General features: G+C 39.4%; 1 protein-coding gene across 1 annotated transcript in view; it reads left to right on the forward strand.

Moving 5' to 3' along the window:
- Positions 1 to 8,474, forward strand: part of LOC150084030 (O-acyltransferase like protein-like) — a 74,977-nt gene extending 66,503 nt beyond the window's left edge. The window contains exon 15 of the mRNA XM_090375867.1: positions 7,181 to 8,474. Within this exon, the coding sequence (XP_090231993.1) occupies positions 7,181 to 7,420 (240 nt within the window). The 3' untranslated portion in view covers positions 7,421 to 8,474. The remainder of the gene's footprint in view (positions 1 to 7,180) is intronic.
- Positions 8,475 to 15,347: the final 6,873 nt, after the last annotated feature.

Consider the following 15,347-nt stretch of genomic DNA (forward strand, 5'->3'; position numbering starts at 1 on the left):
AGTTTTCTTCCTCTGCCTTTTTTCGTATCTGGCCTACCACAAATTTTTGCCCGCTGCGCATTGATCTGCACGAACTTGATGCCCTTGTGGTTATATTGTTTAGGCAGCGTCCCCATATTCAATTCTCTGCTGGGGGGTACTCTTGGCTTTAAGATATACTGGGCATTTACTGTCACGAATGGAATGGGTGTGTGGAAGTTTCAGACTTTTGAAGTTTGCGCACGTTGGTTCTCGTTCCTTATTGGGGCAGTTTGCAAAGTTGTGCCGCTTCTCTGCACAATGGCCGCAGGTCACGATTGGGCACACGTGTGTGTTGTGTGTCCGAAGAGACAGCAGCGGAAGCACTTGGGTACTGCTACATGCTCTCTGTACCGGTGCGATCCCCAATTTATGAATATTGTTGTCTGTCATGTGAGAATCTTCCATGCGTCTGGAATAAGCTCTAAAACCCAGTTTATGGAGTTGCCATACCTGCTTCTTGTCTGCTATTAATGGATAATAACACACGCCGGGTCTTTGTTAGGTAGGTCCTGTTGTAGGTTGCGTCTGTATATTTCATCGCAGATTGTGGCTGGACTAAGGTTTTTTCTACGTCATAGACGGCTATGGAGGGTCTTTTCTTTCTGGGTGATTCTGCCATGAGGCCAAGTGTTGGGATTTTAGTATTACTCAATATAAGGTTGGCATCATGACTGGATTCCCTTTCAATAATCACCCCAGTGGTGCAAGTTTCCTGTATCGATTTTATTTTGGCCGTCCTGAAGTCCTCGATCAGGGAGTCCATCACGGTCTTTTTTACTTCCTCGCTGGTTTGGTGTCCGTCTGGAGTAGTGGGTTTAAGAACCACTAGATGAGGTTTGGGGAACAGTGTGTTTCTTGCCTCTGGCTTTGTATTGTTTGTTGCTTTGGCAGTGTTTGTCCTCAGCGCTTCAGCAAAAGTGGGAGCGCGCTGTGGCATTTTGTTCACCCCCCTTTCCAAATAGGCATCGAGCCTGGCCGTTATTTTTTTTCATTTTCCTGGTGGGTTTGGTCCAAAATTGTTTCCAGTTTAGTCCACAGGAAACTATTCGGCTCTTAATCCTGTGGTAACTCTGCTACATGAATAGATTTTCAAGGGCGGTTTGCAGGATAAATTTTTGTCGAGGAACAATGCCCTCAGGCAGGGTTGGGTCTCATGGTGTATCTTCTTGTTTCTCTTCCGTGGAATCTCGTTGGGTGCGTGGGTTCAATTGTAATTCTCTCATGTCAGTTTGTGAGCGGGTTTCCCGTTCCAACTTAAGAATAGTGGGCTTATATTTTTTTCTTAAGGCAGAGGAAGCCCCAACGCCATGGTCCGCCAGCCCTTTGTGATACTCTATGACTGTAATGTCATCCTTGCTGGTTTGCTGCATCGTGGTTTGGACTTTGTCAGTTTTTCCCTGCATATTGGGATAATTTCGGATAATCGAGGTAAGTTCGGATTTCCGTGACTGTGGGATGTTGTTACGATAGGGCTTTGTTATTGGTGTAGAAAGACACCCAATACAAGTTCGTAGCCCGATTTGGTGAATTTCTGTGCACTAAAGAAGGTTTAGGCTGTTCCCAACATGACTTTCTCCTAGGGGTTTTCAGGGGAGGTGAGCACGAAGGTGAGATTTGTTTTTCCATAAGAGCAGTAATTGTGGAGATCGTCTTCCATCATAGAATGTTTATGGAAGGGGAAACGTAAACGTCATGTTCGCTTCGTTGTATCCACACCGAAATCTTTGGGAATTGTTGGAGAACAGTCTTTGCCCAAAATTACACTGTTATAGATCACCTCCCCAGTCAAGTGCTGAATCCAAGCGTGCCAACCAGAAATAATTGGACGCACTTTCTATTTCCCTGTTGTTAGCGGCATGGTGACCAGTACCGTCTGGCAAAAAAGGAAACAGATAAAAATGCTTGAATTCAAATAATAACCCAGACAAACACAAAAGCTTCTCGCCTGGAGACTACACTGGAGTTTCGAAAGGAATTGATGTACTTTGCCTGAAAGACAAAGTACATCAATTCCTTTCGAAAGGAAGTACATCAATTCCTTTCGAAATTTTGGATTCATAGTACCCTTCATCCACATGTTATTAACTAAAATGGAGAAGCGATGAAAAACATGCCCGACGTGGTTGGCAGCCATATTGGCGTAAGTATGCGCTACATACAAGCACAACCCGTGTATGTAGCGCATGCTTAGGGAGGAGGGGTAATGCTGTTGGTTAAGAGACACATAAAATCTAAGGAAGTGCATCCAATTGATGTTGGTGGACAATTCATATAAGTAAAGGACAGAGTTCTTTACTTAAAGAACACTAGAAGGAAACGGATGACTCACATTGGACCATTTAACATAGATGGGTTGATTATTGATGATTCTGCTCAAGTTGCTGATAAACTGAATGAGTATTTTGCATCTACTTCCACATTTAGGAGTTATTCAAGGAGGGGGGAAAGCCAGAAGGAAGTGGAGGAGAAATTATTGAAGTTGAGCATAAGAAAAGCACCTAGGATGGATTAGTCATAATTATGAGAGCATGCTTGGATTCAGAGGACGTGTTCACGGACTAGAGAAGTGCAAATGTATCCCCAATTCACAAAGGGGGATCGAAGGGCGACAAGACTAATTACAGACCAGTTAGTTTAACTTCTGTTCCGGGTAAAATGATGGATTCATTGGTTAAAGATGCATTGTAATATCACCTAGAAAAGTTGATCTAGTTTAGATGGCCCCATTTTAGGAAGGATGTAGATTTGCTTGAGCGTGTAGAGAGAAGGGCAACAAGATTGGTGAGGGGAATGAAGGGATCCTCTTACCAAGAGAGGCGTAAGTTTTGCAAATTGCAGCCGCTAGAGACTAGGCACCAGCGAGGTGATCTGATTGAGGTGTATAAAGCCTTGAATGGGTTGAGCATGCTGAATTCTGATGGGATTCTTCCATTTGCTCAGATTATGAACCGGGCATAACTTCAAATTGACGAAAGACAGTTGTCGAAGAGATGTGCGGAAATTTGCCTTTAGCCAGCGGTTGGTTAATTGCTGGAACAAACTTCCATCTGGCGTTGTGGAAGTCGATAGCTTAAATAAATTCAAGGAGGAACTGGACAAACCTTTAGGGGGATGGTTGTGTGAAATTGTTTTTTTTTTTTTTTTTCGGCTGATGCTACGTAAGCTTGCTTTCTTGCATCACATGTCTGCATTACTACTACGTGTAGTGATTGTTTACAGGGGATATTCATGTGTTGTTGTGGCATACCACAGGGTTTCCCCCATTATCCGCTGTTACTCCTTGTGTTGAGGCTCACGCCAAAACCGGCCATTTGTATGTAGTGTGTTGGGTGTGTAAAAGTTATGATGTGTTCTGTTGTTATGTAGTCGGCCGGTACCTGGCTCTTAGCAAGTGAGAAGCGGCAACACCTGGTCACAGTGTCCCACCCCCATCCCCCCACGTGGGGGCGGCCAGGATCTACTACCTTCTTGCTAGTCTATACCGGAACAAAGTTCCAGGATAGGCAAAGTTATGAGAAAAGGAAAATGGGGAAAAAAAAATAGCTGGAAAAGTTTGGGGTGGTGGGGAAGGAAAGAAGTGCAGCGGGGGGGGGGGGGTCAGAGAAGGACCCGCCGTAATAAAAGGAAGTTAAGAGAAATTGAGAAATGAGAAAAGAGAAAAAAAAAAAAGAAAAGGAGGAAGTGGAGGCAATTTTCAGCCTTTGTAGAAGCCACATATCGTGGTGCAATCCTATCCTAATTTAGGATTAGCAATTCCTATCCTGTGAGCAGGATAAGGAGATGTCGAGGTGCATCCTCAATAGATCCATCAGCTTGAAGGGTAGCTCTTCCAAAGTTGATGATTTCTTTGGCACTTCCATTGTGTGATAGGAAATCTTCTTGCAGCAAAGGCATATCACAGTTGTACAACGGACCAGCAGAAGGTTGATTAGTTGCAGCAATCCTTAATTTCAATGTTAGATAAGTATCCAATGTGATGGCACAGCTGAAGCACTAGAGTCAAACTACATACTATATACACTATTTACGATTTCTAAAACAGTAGGTTCGTCACTCCAATCAATAAGGAAGTAATTTCCATCACGATGTATCACCTCAATTTCGTGAGACAAAGTGCAGGAAGTAGCAGCTGATGCTTTTATGAAATATTGAAATACAATATATTGATCAATTCTCTCTAGATAGCAGTCCTTGTTCAAGTCTTCAGAGATAATTTCAGTCGTTGTTCAAGTCTTCCTCTTGATCCAGATTCAGTGATTGTTTGCAGTGGAAACTTATATTATGATAAGATACTTCTTAGTATTAGTAGTGGCCGCATGGTGCAAGAAAGCCTATGGATTATGCCGCACCACCCAAAAAAAAAAAAAAAAAGAAAACGAATAAAACAATGATAAAAAAATTAATAAAAGAAAAGGAATTAAACCTAACATCCGAAGCACTTCCCTCACCCGAAGGTACTATCCAGACGACCTTTAAATTTCCCCAAACTGTCAGCCTCTACCACCCACGTAGGCAACTTATTCCAGTAATTTATAACTCGCTGACTAAAATAAAACATCCTGCACTCCAATCTAAACATTTCCCCCCGTAACTTGAATTTATATCCCCTAGTTCTAGCATCATTTATAATCTTGAAAGGTTCGTCCTCATTCTTTTTACTGATGCCTCTCAGAGCCTTAAACACCTCAATCAAATCTCCTCTAAGGTGTCTAGTTTCCAAACTCTGCAACCCATATATTCGAAATCTTTCTTCATAAGGACGCCCTTTCGCCGATCTCACCAGGCAAGTTACCCGTCTTTGCACCCTTTCAAGCAGCTCGATGTCTTTTTTAGGTGCGGTCTCCATACTTGAACACAGTATTCCAAGTGTAGTCTAACATAAGCCTTATATAATGGGATTATGACGTCCCTATCTCTACTTGCAAAAGTTCGATAGATCATCGATAGGACATCATGGGCCTTCCTTGCAACCTGGTTCCAATGCTCAGAGAATTTCATATCTGACCGTATCGTAACACCCAAGTCCCTTTCCTCCAGTACTGAGTTTAGTTGAACTGCACCAAGTGAATAAGTTATTTTAGGATTACTGTTTCCCAGGTGTAATACCTTACACTTTGTTGGATTAAAGCATAGCTGCAATTTTTCTGACCATTCCTGAAGTCTATCTAGGTCTCTCTGAAGAAGCTCAGCTTGACAGTGATCATTAAATACTCTACCAATTTTAACATCATCTGCAAATTTAGACATCACGCCCTCTATCCCTTCATCGATGTCGTTTATGAAAATTAAAAACAACATTGTTCCTAATAGTGATCCTTGGGGAACCCCACTTCTTACATCAACCCAATCTGAGGAACAGCCATTTATCAGAACCTTCTGCCTCCTGCCCTGAAGCCATCCTGCTATCCATCTAAGGATAGCAGGATGATTGATTCCAACCTGTTCGAGTTTATAAAGCAACCGCTCATGTGGGATGAGTCAAAAGCTTTGTTGAAATCTAAATAAAAAATGTCGAAATTATTCCCTAAATCCAGCTCTTGAGTGACCCTTTCAAAATAGCGAACCAGATTTGTTAAACACGATTTTCCCTTTACAAAACGATGCTGGGTATCATTGAGAATTTCAAATATATCCAAATGATCCTGAATTCCACCCTTGATCATTGCCTCCATGATGTTCCCTACCACTGGAGTCAGACTGGCAAGTCGATAATTTCCAACTTCACTCTTAGAGCCACCTTTATGTATGGGAGATACATTTGCACCCTTAAGATTAAAGGGTATATTCCATCAACTCCAGGACCCTTACTGGTCTGTAGGATCGAAAGTTTTTTCATTAAATAATCTTGCGAAATTTCAAAATCATTAATTACATATTTTTCAACTTCGCTCCCACAATTTCATCTGTAAATATCGATGCAAAAAAACTGTTGAGTTCATTTGCAACGGCAGCTGGTGTATTTATTACTGTCCCCTTTCCCTTACGTAAAGGTCCGATCTGGTTTGTCCTGCTCTTCTTGGTATTTATATATGTGAAGAATTCTTTATCCCCCCTCTTTGCTCTGTTTGCTAGTGATTTCTCCTAAACTGCCTTTGCCTGTCGAACCTTTTCTGTGGCTCTATTACACATCACCTTGTAGTTGTTAGAGGATTCAGTACTTTTTATTGCTCTGTAACCTTTCCATGACACCTTTTCTGCTCAAGTAATGTGGCAACTTCACTATTCATCCAACTTGGAACCCTTCTCGTGGAGTATTTTTTAATGGTAAATACGCATTCAAGGCATCTGTGACTAATGTTTTAAAAGCGTACCACAGTTCAATTGTATTCGTTGTCTGTGCGATACCTACTCAGTTAATAGAGGCCATGTAGTACCTTAAGGCATCGTAATTTCCCTTTCTGAAATTGAAACCCATTCCTTTGCCTTTTACTTCTGCTACCTTTCTCGTCATCATCCACCGTAGAACTCCGTGATCACTCCCTGCTACTGGTTCCTCTACTGTCAGCCCTGTTATGTCATCTGATTCATGGATGATGATGAGGTCCAGGATGAGGTCTAGTTGATTTAAAAATTTTGTTCCCCATGTCGAGTTTCCTTGCCATTTACTCCAATCAATTAGAGGCAAATTGAAATCACCCATAATAAGGCATTGACGCTTACTTGCCCATTCCATTTGCATGTAGAGGCTTTCGTCATAATCTTCACAATCACCTGGTCTGTAGATTACTCCTACTCGCATTACACCATACAGATTCTATACTAGCGTGTGAAAGGTCTGAATCCGGAAAAGCTATTGTCGCACTCAGGTTGCTTAATATCTGTATCTTTAAAGTCATAAATTATATACAGATGGCAAACAGCCTTTTCGTGCAAGGCATTTAATTAAAATATATTCTTAAAATGTTTTTAGTTAAAACCATAACTAAAATATATTTCAGTCAACCCTAACATTACCTAATAAAATATTAACTCTTAACTTTACTTCTTAAAGGAAAGGAAAAAGAATAGCATTTTTTTCTTCCTTCCATTTAAGAAGTCAATTCTTATACAGTATATATTTTTGTTGTTTTAAAAGTTCTGTAACGCCAATCAATTAATAAGGATACAGATTGATTCCTCAAGTCCGTGACGTTTATTACACATTTCTGTTTCCTTTCAGATATACGAATTCTTTGGAAATGCGGTCATCAGTTTCTTGGTAGCATTTATTTGTTACGTTCTCGTAGAAGCCCCATTTGCAAACCTTGAGAGGCTGGCTTTCTTCGGAAGAAACCCAATAGAAAAAATAACAAAAGAGGAGATAAAAGATGTAGAGAAGCCAGAGGAAGTTTTCTTCAGAAGAAACTCGATAGAAAACAAAACAAAAGACCAGGAAAAAGCGGTGGAGAAGCCAAAATAAATCGCATTTTATGAGCTGGGAATCTTAAAGTCACACAAAGGCCATATAGCAGAATAATAAACATGAAAAGACCATAATATTATGTGCAATTTATCGAATGGTTCTCTTATGCAAAGCAAAGCACCACTGATAGAAATCAAGTGAGAATTGTGAAGTTGTATTGTACACAGACTGGCGATTTTATGAAGTACGCTTACCATTTTCATTAAATGAAAAGTCCCTTTATTAAGAGCGTCATTGTTCGAACTACCACGCTCCAACTGCAGGGATCTGCATGCAGACAAGGGGATATACAAAGAACTGCTGCAACAATCCTCGACACCTCGCTGAGTGATCAACGTCAACTCATTGCAAAAAAAAATTCGCTGTACAACAATTTGGTAAAAGACAATTGGTAAGGATGTCAATATTAAGAGTACGACAATTTGATGTATGCGCGACAAATTATTAGGCAGGTGTACCCAATAACGTGGTCATCCAGTTTACTTATCCATAGTACTACTGCACTTCTCCTAACTTCTTTCAATGAACACTATGCGTTGCAAATGGAACTTCAGAAGATGTGATTTACTCATCCTACATCCATTCATGACCTCTACTTTTGATGTCTAGAACAACCACCCCTCTACTATCATGGATCGAATTGTCGCATCCAACGAAATCTTGTGCACCGATCTGTCACTCAATGAATCAGCTGATGAGCTGCACCGTGGTGGATAAAATTCTAATCATTGATTCCTGAGTTGTATAATGAATATGGGCCTGGATCAAACTGGTGTGTGATGACATATATTATACAAGTCTGCTATGGATCAGAATAATGATGTGTACTTAATATTGGAATGCCCTTACTGAGTACAGTAATGTACATAAACACCTGAAGGTTTTGCCATAGTATAGTTTGGGACCGCCCGAACTTAAGAAATAAAAAGAAATATAGACACTCCTCGCCTACTTTATTAGGAACAGAAACATCCGTTATTGAAGGAGCTCTCTATTTCATGAAAATGGTACGTGTATCTAATAACAGGTCCCTTGGTGTATATGCAAACAAAACAACTTTACCAGCTTTCAATTAAAAAGAAACAAATTTTTTTTTATATGGATCTCATTAATTATTGATATGAATGGTTAATGTGTATCTTTTACACATAAGTTCTGTTTAATATATTCAGAAAAGCTGCATTCCATAATAGGATATAAAATTTAAACACTTGAGGTGGGTATTTGAAATATTGCTTTTTCTCTCACAGACCTAATATTGTTGATATATGAATTACAATAAACCTTTCTATATCATTTTAGTTTAAGGAAATAGGCTTCCAAGTTAAATTCTTTATCTGCAATTATACATGAGTTGGCTTTACAATAGCAACACCCCCTTTTGAACATGTTAAGGACGGCAATTATACAAATTGTGGTACCCAGACGAGGGCCGGCGCTATGCGTGGAGACTTCAGCACCAACACTGGACCACCAACAGCTGAATATCTGTCGCCTGGTGTAATGAATCTCGCTTTCAACTCCTGTGATGGGTGTACCCAAATTTGGAGAAACAACACGAGGCCATGACACCTGGATGAAGAGTTGGTATTCTTCAGGCTGGAGGCAGTGGTGTTATGGTTTGAGGACTGTTTTCTTCTGCATGCCCTGAGAAATCTTTTCACCATTAATCGACGGCTGGATGAGAAAGCCTACCTTTGAATGGCGACTACTGGTGGACTCGTCCATGTTTGTATTGGTCGAATATTTTAGTGCTCCGCAAACGTTCTTTTAATCTGTGGTATTTTTTGTGCATTATAGGATATAGAGTGTCCTGGATTCCCCTTGAGTTGGTGCGTTCGTTCATTCTTTTGTTATTGCCGACTTTTAAGGGAAAGTAATGTTATTAACGATTTATAAAATTTTGCTTTGTCAGATACCACTTTGTCTCTAAGTAACATCACTACTCCCATACTAGTATCGTCAACCCTTGCCAGAAAAATTTATGCATGTGTAAATTTTTCTATTCTAATACACCCTTTCCTGCAATTTTGGTCCACTGTACATCTATTTACAGATCCCCTTTATATACAGCTACTTATGCTTCACTATCCTCTGACGCCAAAATCACCTTGGTGATGCCTCCCATAATCGGTATTTCTAGTTTACCTCAAAGATTATCTATATTCATTAGAAAACCAATTGCTTAACCCACTGCTAAATTTCGGAACTATACTAATCCAATGTCTACCTGTTTACCTCCCATAGCTGTATGTGACCCCCTTAGCATTCTCTATAAAAAAATATATACATATACACATTCTAAATATATTAGGCCTCACTAAATCTACTCCCATCCCATGTTTTCATCGAATAAACCTCCTAAATACATCTGCTGCATCCTGTTTATTTCCTCCAACTTGTGGACCCTTTCCCTAGTGGAATTTTCTGTTCTGTGTTTCCACAATCCTTCGATTCCTTTGAGCTCTGTTGTTTCCTTTAATTGATTGCGATTCTCTTCATTGCCACTTTCTTCCACTTTATTTGAAGGTTTGCTATCTTCATGTCTCTCTTCCCTTCGAGACGTTTTCCTTCCAGAATTTACATTAACCCTTTCTCTCATTTCCAAGACTCCCACGTGTAACATCCTTCCACTTTCTTGGCACTTTCTCTCATTAGTCCTATTAGTTTTGTTCCTCTTCTTTAATTCCCTTAATTCTCCTTGAGCAATCAGAACCTTATCAATAGCGTTTGCCTTACGCCTTTTTGATTCCTTCACACTCCTTCCCTTTGAAGATTTCCCTCTTTTTGTCTCATACTTGGCTCTGCCGCCTGCATTTTGCCTTCTATCTACTTTAGGACTCACAGCGGTATCACTACCGAAGGTAATGCTGCACCTTCCCAGATCTATCTTGGCTCCTAATTTCTTTAGTAAGTCCGTGCCTAGTATCGCGTCATGTCGACGACTGTTCACTCTGTTTGCCACTAAATATGAATGGGGCACCATGTTTTCACATCCCTGTAGTTTTATCTTGTCTCTAACTATATAATCGGTGTGAATTTCTTCAGCACCTACCCCCTCTACAAGAAATTCGCGGCAACATCTTACATCTCCCTTATTTGACCCTTTGCAATATCTGATGAGGTAATCCCACATTAAAATAGACCTTGAGGCTCCTGTGTCCACAAGAAATTTACCTGGTATCCCACCTAAGCTGCCCTTTACATATAACAGGTCGTTTCTCCTGCCATTATCATTTACAGCACCTACAGATATCTTTTTTCCTTTGGCTGTGTTTAAGTGTAATGCTTGCTTCTCCCAGCGGGCATGTCTAAAAGATCTATGTCTCTTAACTACGGCCTTGTTAATGCGCTCTCGTTCATTCCTGTACTCACCATGTTTAGTGCAATGCCTTTCCTCCCTGTGCTGGTCCATGTTTCTGGGGTTTTTAAAGTGTGGGTACCTGTCTCGTTCCCAATACTCTCCCCTTTCCCAGTTATTGCTAGCGCCCCATCTTACTTTGCAGTCGCGGGTCCAATGGTCGGTGTTCTGGCACCTATAACACCATTTACGACCCCCATCCTTGTCTCTCCCCTCGTTTGTTCGTGAATTTAATTCTCTACCCAATCTTTGTTTCACTTCAGCTTGTTGCTGATCTTCCCTAGCATCATTGCTTAATGAGAGCCTTTCCATCATCCATTCCATCTTCCTTTCGATGCTATTTAAATGTTTAGATAACCCTTCGATTTCACTTCCCCACTCCCTTGATTCTTTCCCTGTTTCTGGCAGTTTTTTGTCGGTTATCGCGTTTATCTCCTTTGCCCCCGTATTTCTACTAAAGTTTTCAAGCATTTCCTCCTCTAATGAGAGGTTGTAAGCGTCTGTTAATGTTTCGGGTTTTTTCCTTAGTACTTCCTTTTTAAAATTGTGCCTGAGCCCCGTGATGAATTGCCCTGTTAGTATCTTCTCGAACGCCTGTTTCTCCGATTCTGGTGTTTCTGTGTTTAGTTTTAAATTTAGAAGGCGCTGATGGAATTCGCTTACTGTTTCGCGAGTGGTCTGTGTGTATCCTCCCAATTTTCCTACGCTGGTTAACAAGTCATTCTTTCTCCCAAATAATTTTCTTAATGTTTCAGTGAATCTGTGGAGCGTTTCTACTTCTTCTGCCACTGTGGCCTGCCTGTATTTTTCTAATGCCTGTCCTTCTAATTTAAATTCCCCTATAGTTATGATATCTAGATCACTTAACCCTTCTTTATCCTTAATTAGATTTAATTTATTAATGAATTTTTCCACTCTTTCGCCCGATTCCCCCTTAAATGGTTTCAAATAATCACTGTATTTGATTTGCCCTGACCCCTTTGCTACCATGCTTACCATTCTCACCTCTGGATCTTCTTGGCCTTCATATTCACTGTGGCCCCCAATATTTTCACAATCCTCACCACGTCTCCTACCCTTTTTTGGCATTTTTATATTTATTACTCTCTAGCTATCAACTTTAACTAATCAATAAGTCTGCCGCTTAATCGTTATACAATTCCTTAACTATATTAGATAATCCAATTCGATCTACCATTAACGTTTACCTGCTTGATCAATAATCAATTTGCTAAAAATTCAACAACCAATAATTATAAGAATTAAAATTTTTTTTTTTAATTTTAATAATTAAAAAAATCAATAATTATCTCTTTACCTCCACAACTATCTATCCTTGAAGTTTACCTGATCAATCTCAATAATTAATCCAATGGTACATAAATAATAATTTCCAATTCAATGCTAAATCAATACTTGCCTATTCAAATCCACAGTTATTTACCTGTTCAATCTATAATCCATTCTACAATAATCAACTCAATAGTACATAAATAATTGTAACTTACACTTTCTGGCTCGCCAGCTGAATTTTACAGTTTCAGCAACTGATTATAATGAATCTTTGTTTTGTCATTCCTAAACACAGCCTTCCATTGAGGAGTTATCCTGGCTGGCTCGCCAATTGTGGGGGTGGGTTGACTGATTGAAAAAATCTATCTCTATTTATCCCTGGCTGGGTCGCCAATTGTGGGGGTGGGGTTTTTTCTTATATATATATATATCACCTTTTTTTTTTGTTATTATTTGTTATTTATATTTATTATTAATTATATTCTTAAAATCCCCACTTTGCATCTGACTTGTTATCTCACAGAAGAATTCCGGTTCTGAGGGAGTTTCTATATTAGAGCACTCCTTCTTTGGGCTTTGCTGTGTGTTCAGAAATGACCAAACACTATTTGCTTTAAGTAAAATACAATCAGTTTATTATACATACTTACAAATAAAAGATAAGACAAATCATTACACATTATTCACTTCATATATAGGTACATGGCATGGATCACGTTCCTGGTCATTAGGCTCTCCCATCCATCATCTTCTTCTTACTATAGGCCCACTAACATCTCGTACAATCAGTTTAATTTAACTCTTTCTTAATTACAATTTGACATTTATTATTTATCTATTTATATCTTTCTTTTTCATACCTATCTAGCACAATCCTACATTCTTCTTCATGGTTGATACAATTCTTCTTCTGGAATTTAATGTCCACTTTACAAACTATTCTATTCTGTTCTATTCTATTCTATTCTCTCCCCAGCACTTTAAAATTACATGTTAATGAAATATACATGGGATTATTTATTTCTTCATTCCCTCAGGTAAACTTCAGCATATAGCGACTAATTTCTCTACTTCAGTAACATTATATAAATAACATACAACTGTACCTGCTCTATAGGCTAACCCGTCCAAAATTATTACTTTTACTCCATTGATTAATCAGTAAATAAATCATAACCGTAAACCATCCTTCATTAACTATTTCTATGATATTTCCTTACTTATCTATACCTTAACTTAACTCTTAACTGTATGCTTCCCTAAATCTCACTTAATATTTATCTATCTTCCCTGCAGTCCTTTGCAATTACATAGAGGTAAATTCGTTGTTTAACCACTTACTTCTGGGGATTTGGATCTTACCGCTGATACAATGTTTGGCCTGTGACTTTCTGCTCTGCATCGGGTCCTCCATTGGTTTGGGAACGTTCATCTGGAATGCTCAACTCTGCCAGGGACACTTTTCGCTTTGCCGATCATCCTGGTCTCGTATCCTTCTTTGCTGTGCCGGATCATTCAGTAGGGGTCGCTTCCCATCGCTTTATTTCCACAGGACGGTACGGTGTTCTTTTCGCTGTCCTCCTTTCAAATATATCTCTCGGTGGACGCTTTCGGACTTCTATGTTTCATCTCGAGAAAGTTCCCCTTTCTGTAACTCATCTATACTTCATTAAAACTATCAGAATTTAGTGAACTCACCATAACTGGTTCTACTGGTGGATCGCTTCCGGGGACTGTTTCCTGGGCCTATCTTTCCAAAAAATCACTCTCGAAGAAAACTTTATCATCTTCCGAAAAACTTTATTATCTCCAAAAAAACTTTATCACTTCTCGAAAAATCATCTCCGAAAAACTTCATCACATATCTAAAACATCTTATCACCTCTTTTAAAAACTTTATCACACATCAAAAAAAACTTTATCACACACCGAAAAACTTTTTCATCTCCGAAAAACGTTATCACCCCTCGAAAAATCATCTCCGAAAAACTTCATCACATATCTAAAACATCTTATCACATTTTCCACACTTTCCACACACCGTTTTGCACGCGCTCTTCCCCTTTTATTTCCCAAAATTTAGTAACGCCCCTCCTTTCCTCAACCAATCACTTCTATCTGACCATCATCGTCCCCTTCCGGTGTAGAGAGAACTTCCGTTTCTATAGAATTCTCGAATATTCTGGAAAAGACCAGAATTTCGGAGCTCAGACTCCATCCGGAAAACATCTGCATCCATTTTCTTGATTTGTCTCGCCTTATTATAAAATGACCACACCTGCTCTGTTTGCAGTAAACAAGAGCGCCCCCGCTGGTACCCCTATTGTCATCTCTGGACCAAACCGTCCCTTGCCATACTATCAGTTGACCCCCCACTGTTCCGTCTTGCTATCTTCGCTTGCTGTTTCCGGTGTGGGCACTGATCGTATATCTGTTTCTAATGTTTTTCTTCAAGGTATATTTGCTTGTACATTAAATTTAACCTTCTCTTAAATTAATTCCATTAGCGCGAGACCCATTATCTTAAACAATATTAGTGACTTTAAGTGTTTTCTTTTGTGGTTTACAATATCACTATCTAGCGTTCTTTCTTAAATTATATTTAAATTTAACTTGTAAGACTTTGTGTCTTACAAGTTGGTGCGTTCGTTCATTCTTTTGTTATTGCCGACTTTTAAGGGAAAGTAATGTTATTAACGATTTATAAAATTTTGCTTTGTCAGATACCACTTTGTCTCTAAGTAACATCACTACTCCCATACTAGTCTGGCTGTTGTTTATTGAGGAACTGATCTTTGTTTATTTTGCTTGGAATTATTAGTATTTGTTGATTGCTAGCTTTTTACTTGCATTTTTCAATACTCGGAAGATCAATCTTACCGTCTTATTATTTGCATGTTATTAAGAATAATTACGGGGGTTTTAGGTAGTAAAGTGTTCATTGTCTAACGGCCCCGGGGTTCCCCCATCTCCGTGTTGTGTACTCTGTTTGTGAAACACAGAACACTGAGTAGGCCAGAGATTTTAAAAATGTAAGGTACATGTTTATGTTGTGTAGTGTCATGTTGTGCTGTTCCTCTGACCTTTTAGCCATTGGGCCCCTAGCTGGACTCCCCCCGTTGCCCACACTTATCCCCGAGGAGGCAGGTCAGGCATAGAGGGATCACATTAGAAGTAGTACTCTGGCAGGTCCTGCCACCTAATTTCCTAAGATTTCAGTGGCAAGGGCCTAAAAAAAAATAATAAGAAAATAATAATAATATTAAAAAA

Source organism: Mastigoproctus giganteus, chromosome 6 (genome assembly GCF_048544385.1).
Source record: "Mastigoproctus giganteus isolate SK-2022 chromosome 6, ASM4854438v1, whole genome shotgun sequence".
Classification (NCBI taxonomy): Eukaryota; Metazoa; Arthropoda; class Arachnida; order Uropygi; family Thelyphonidae; genus Mastigoproctus; species Mastigoproctus giganteus.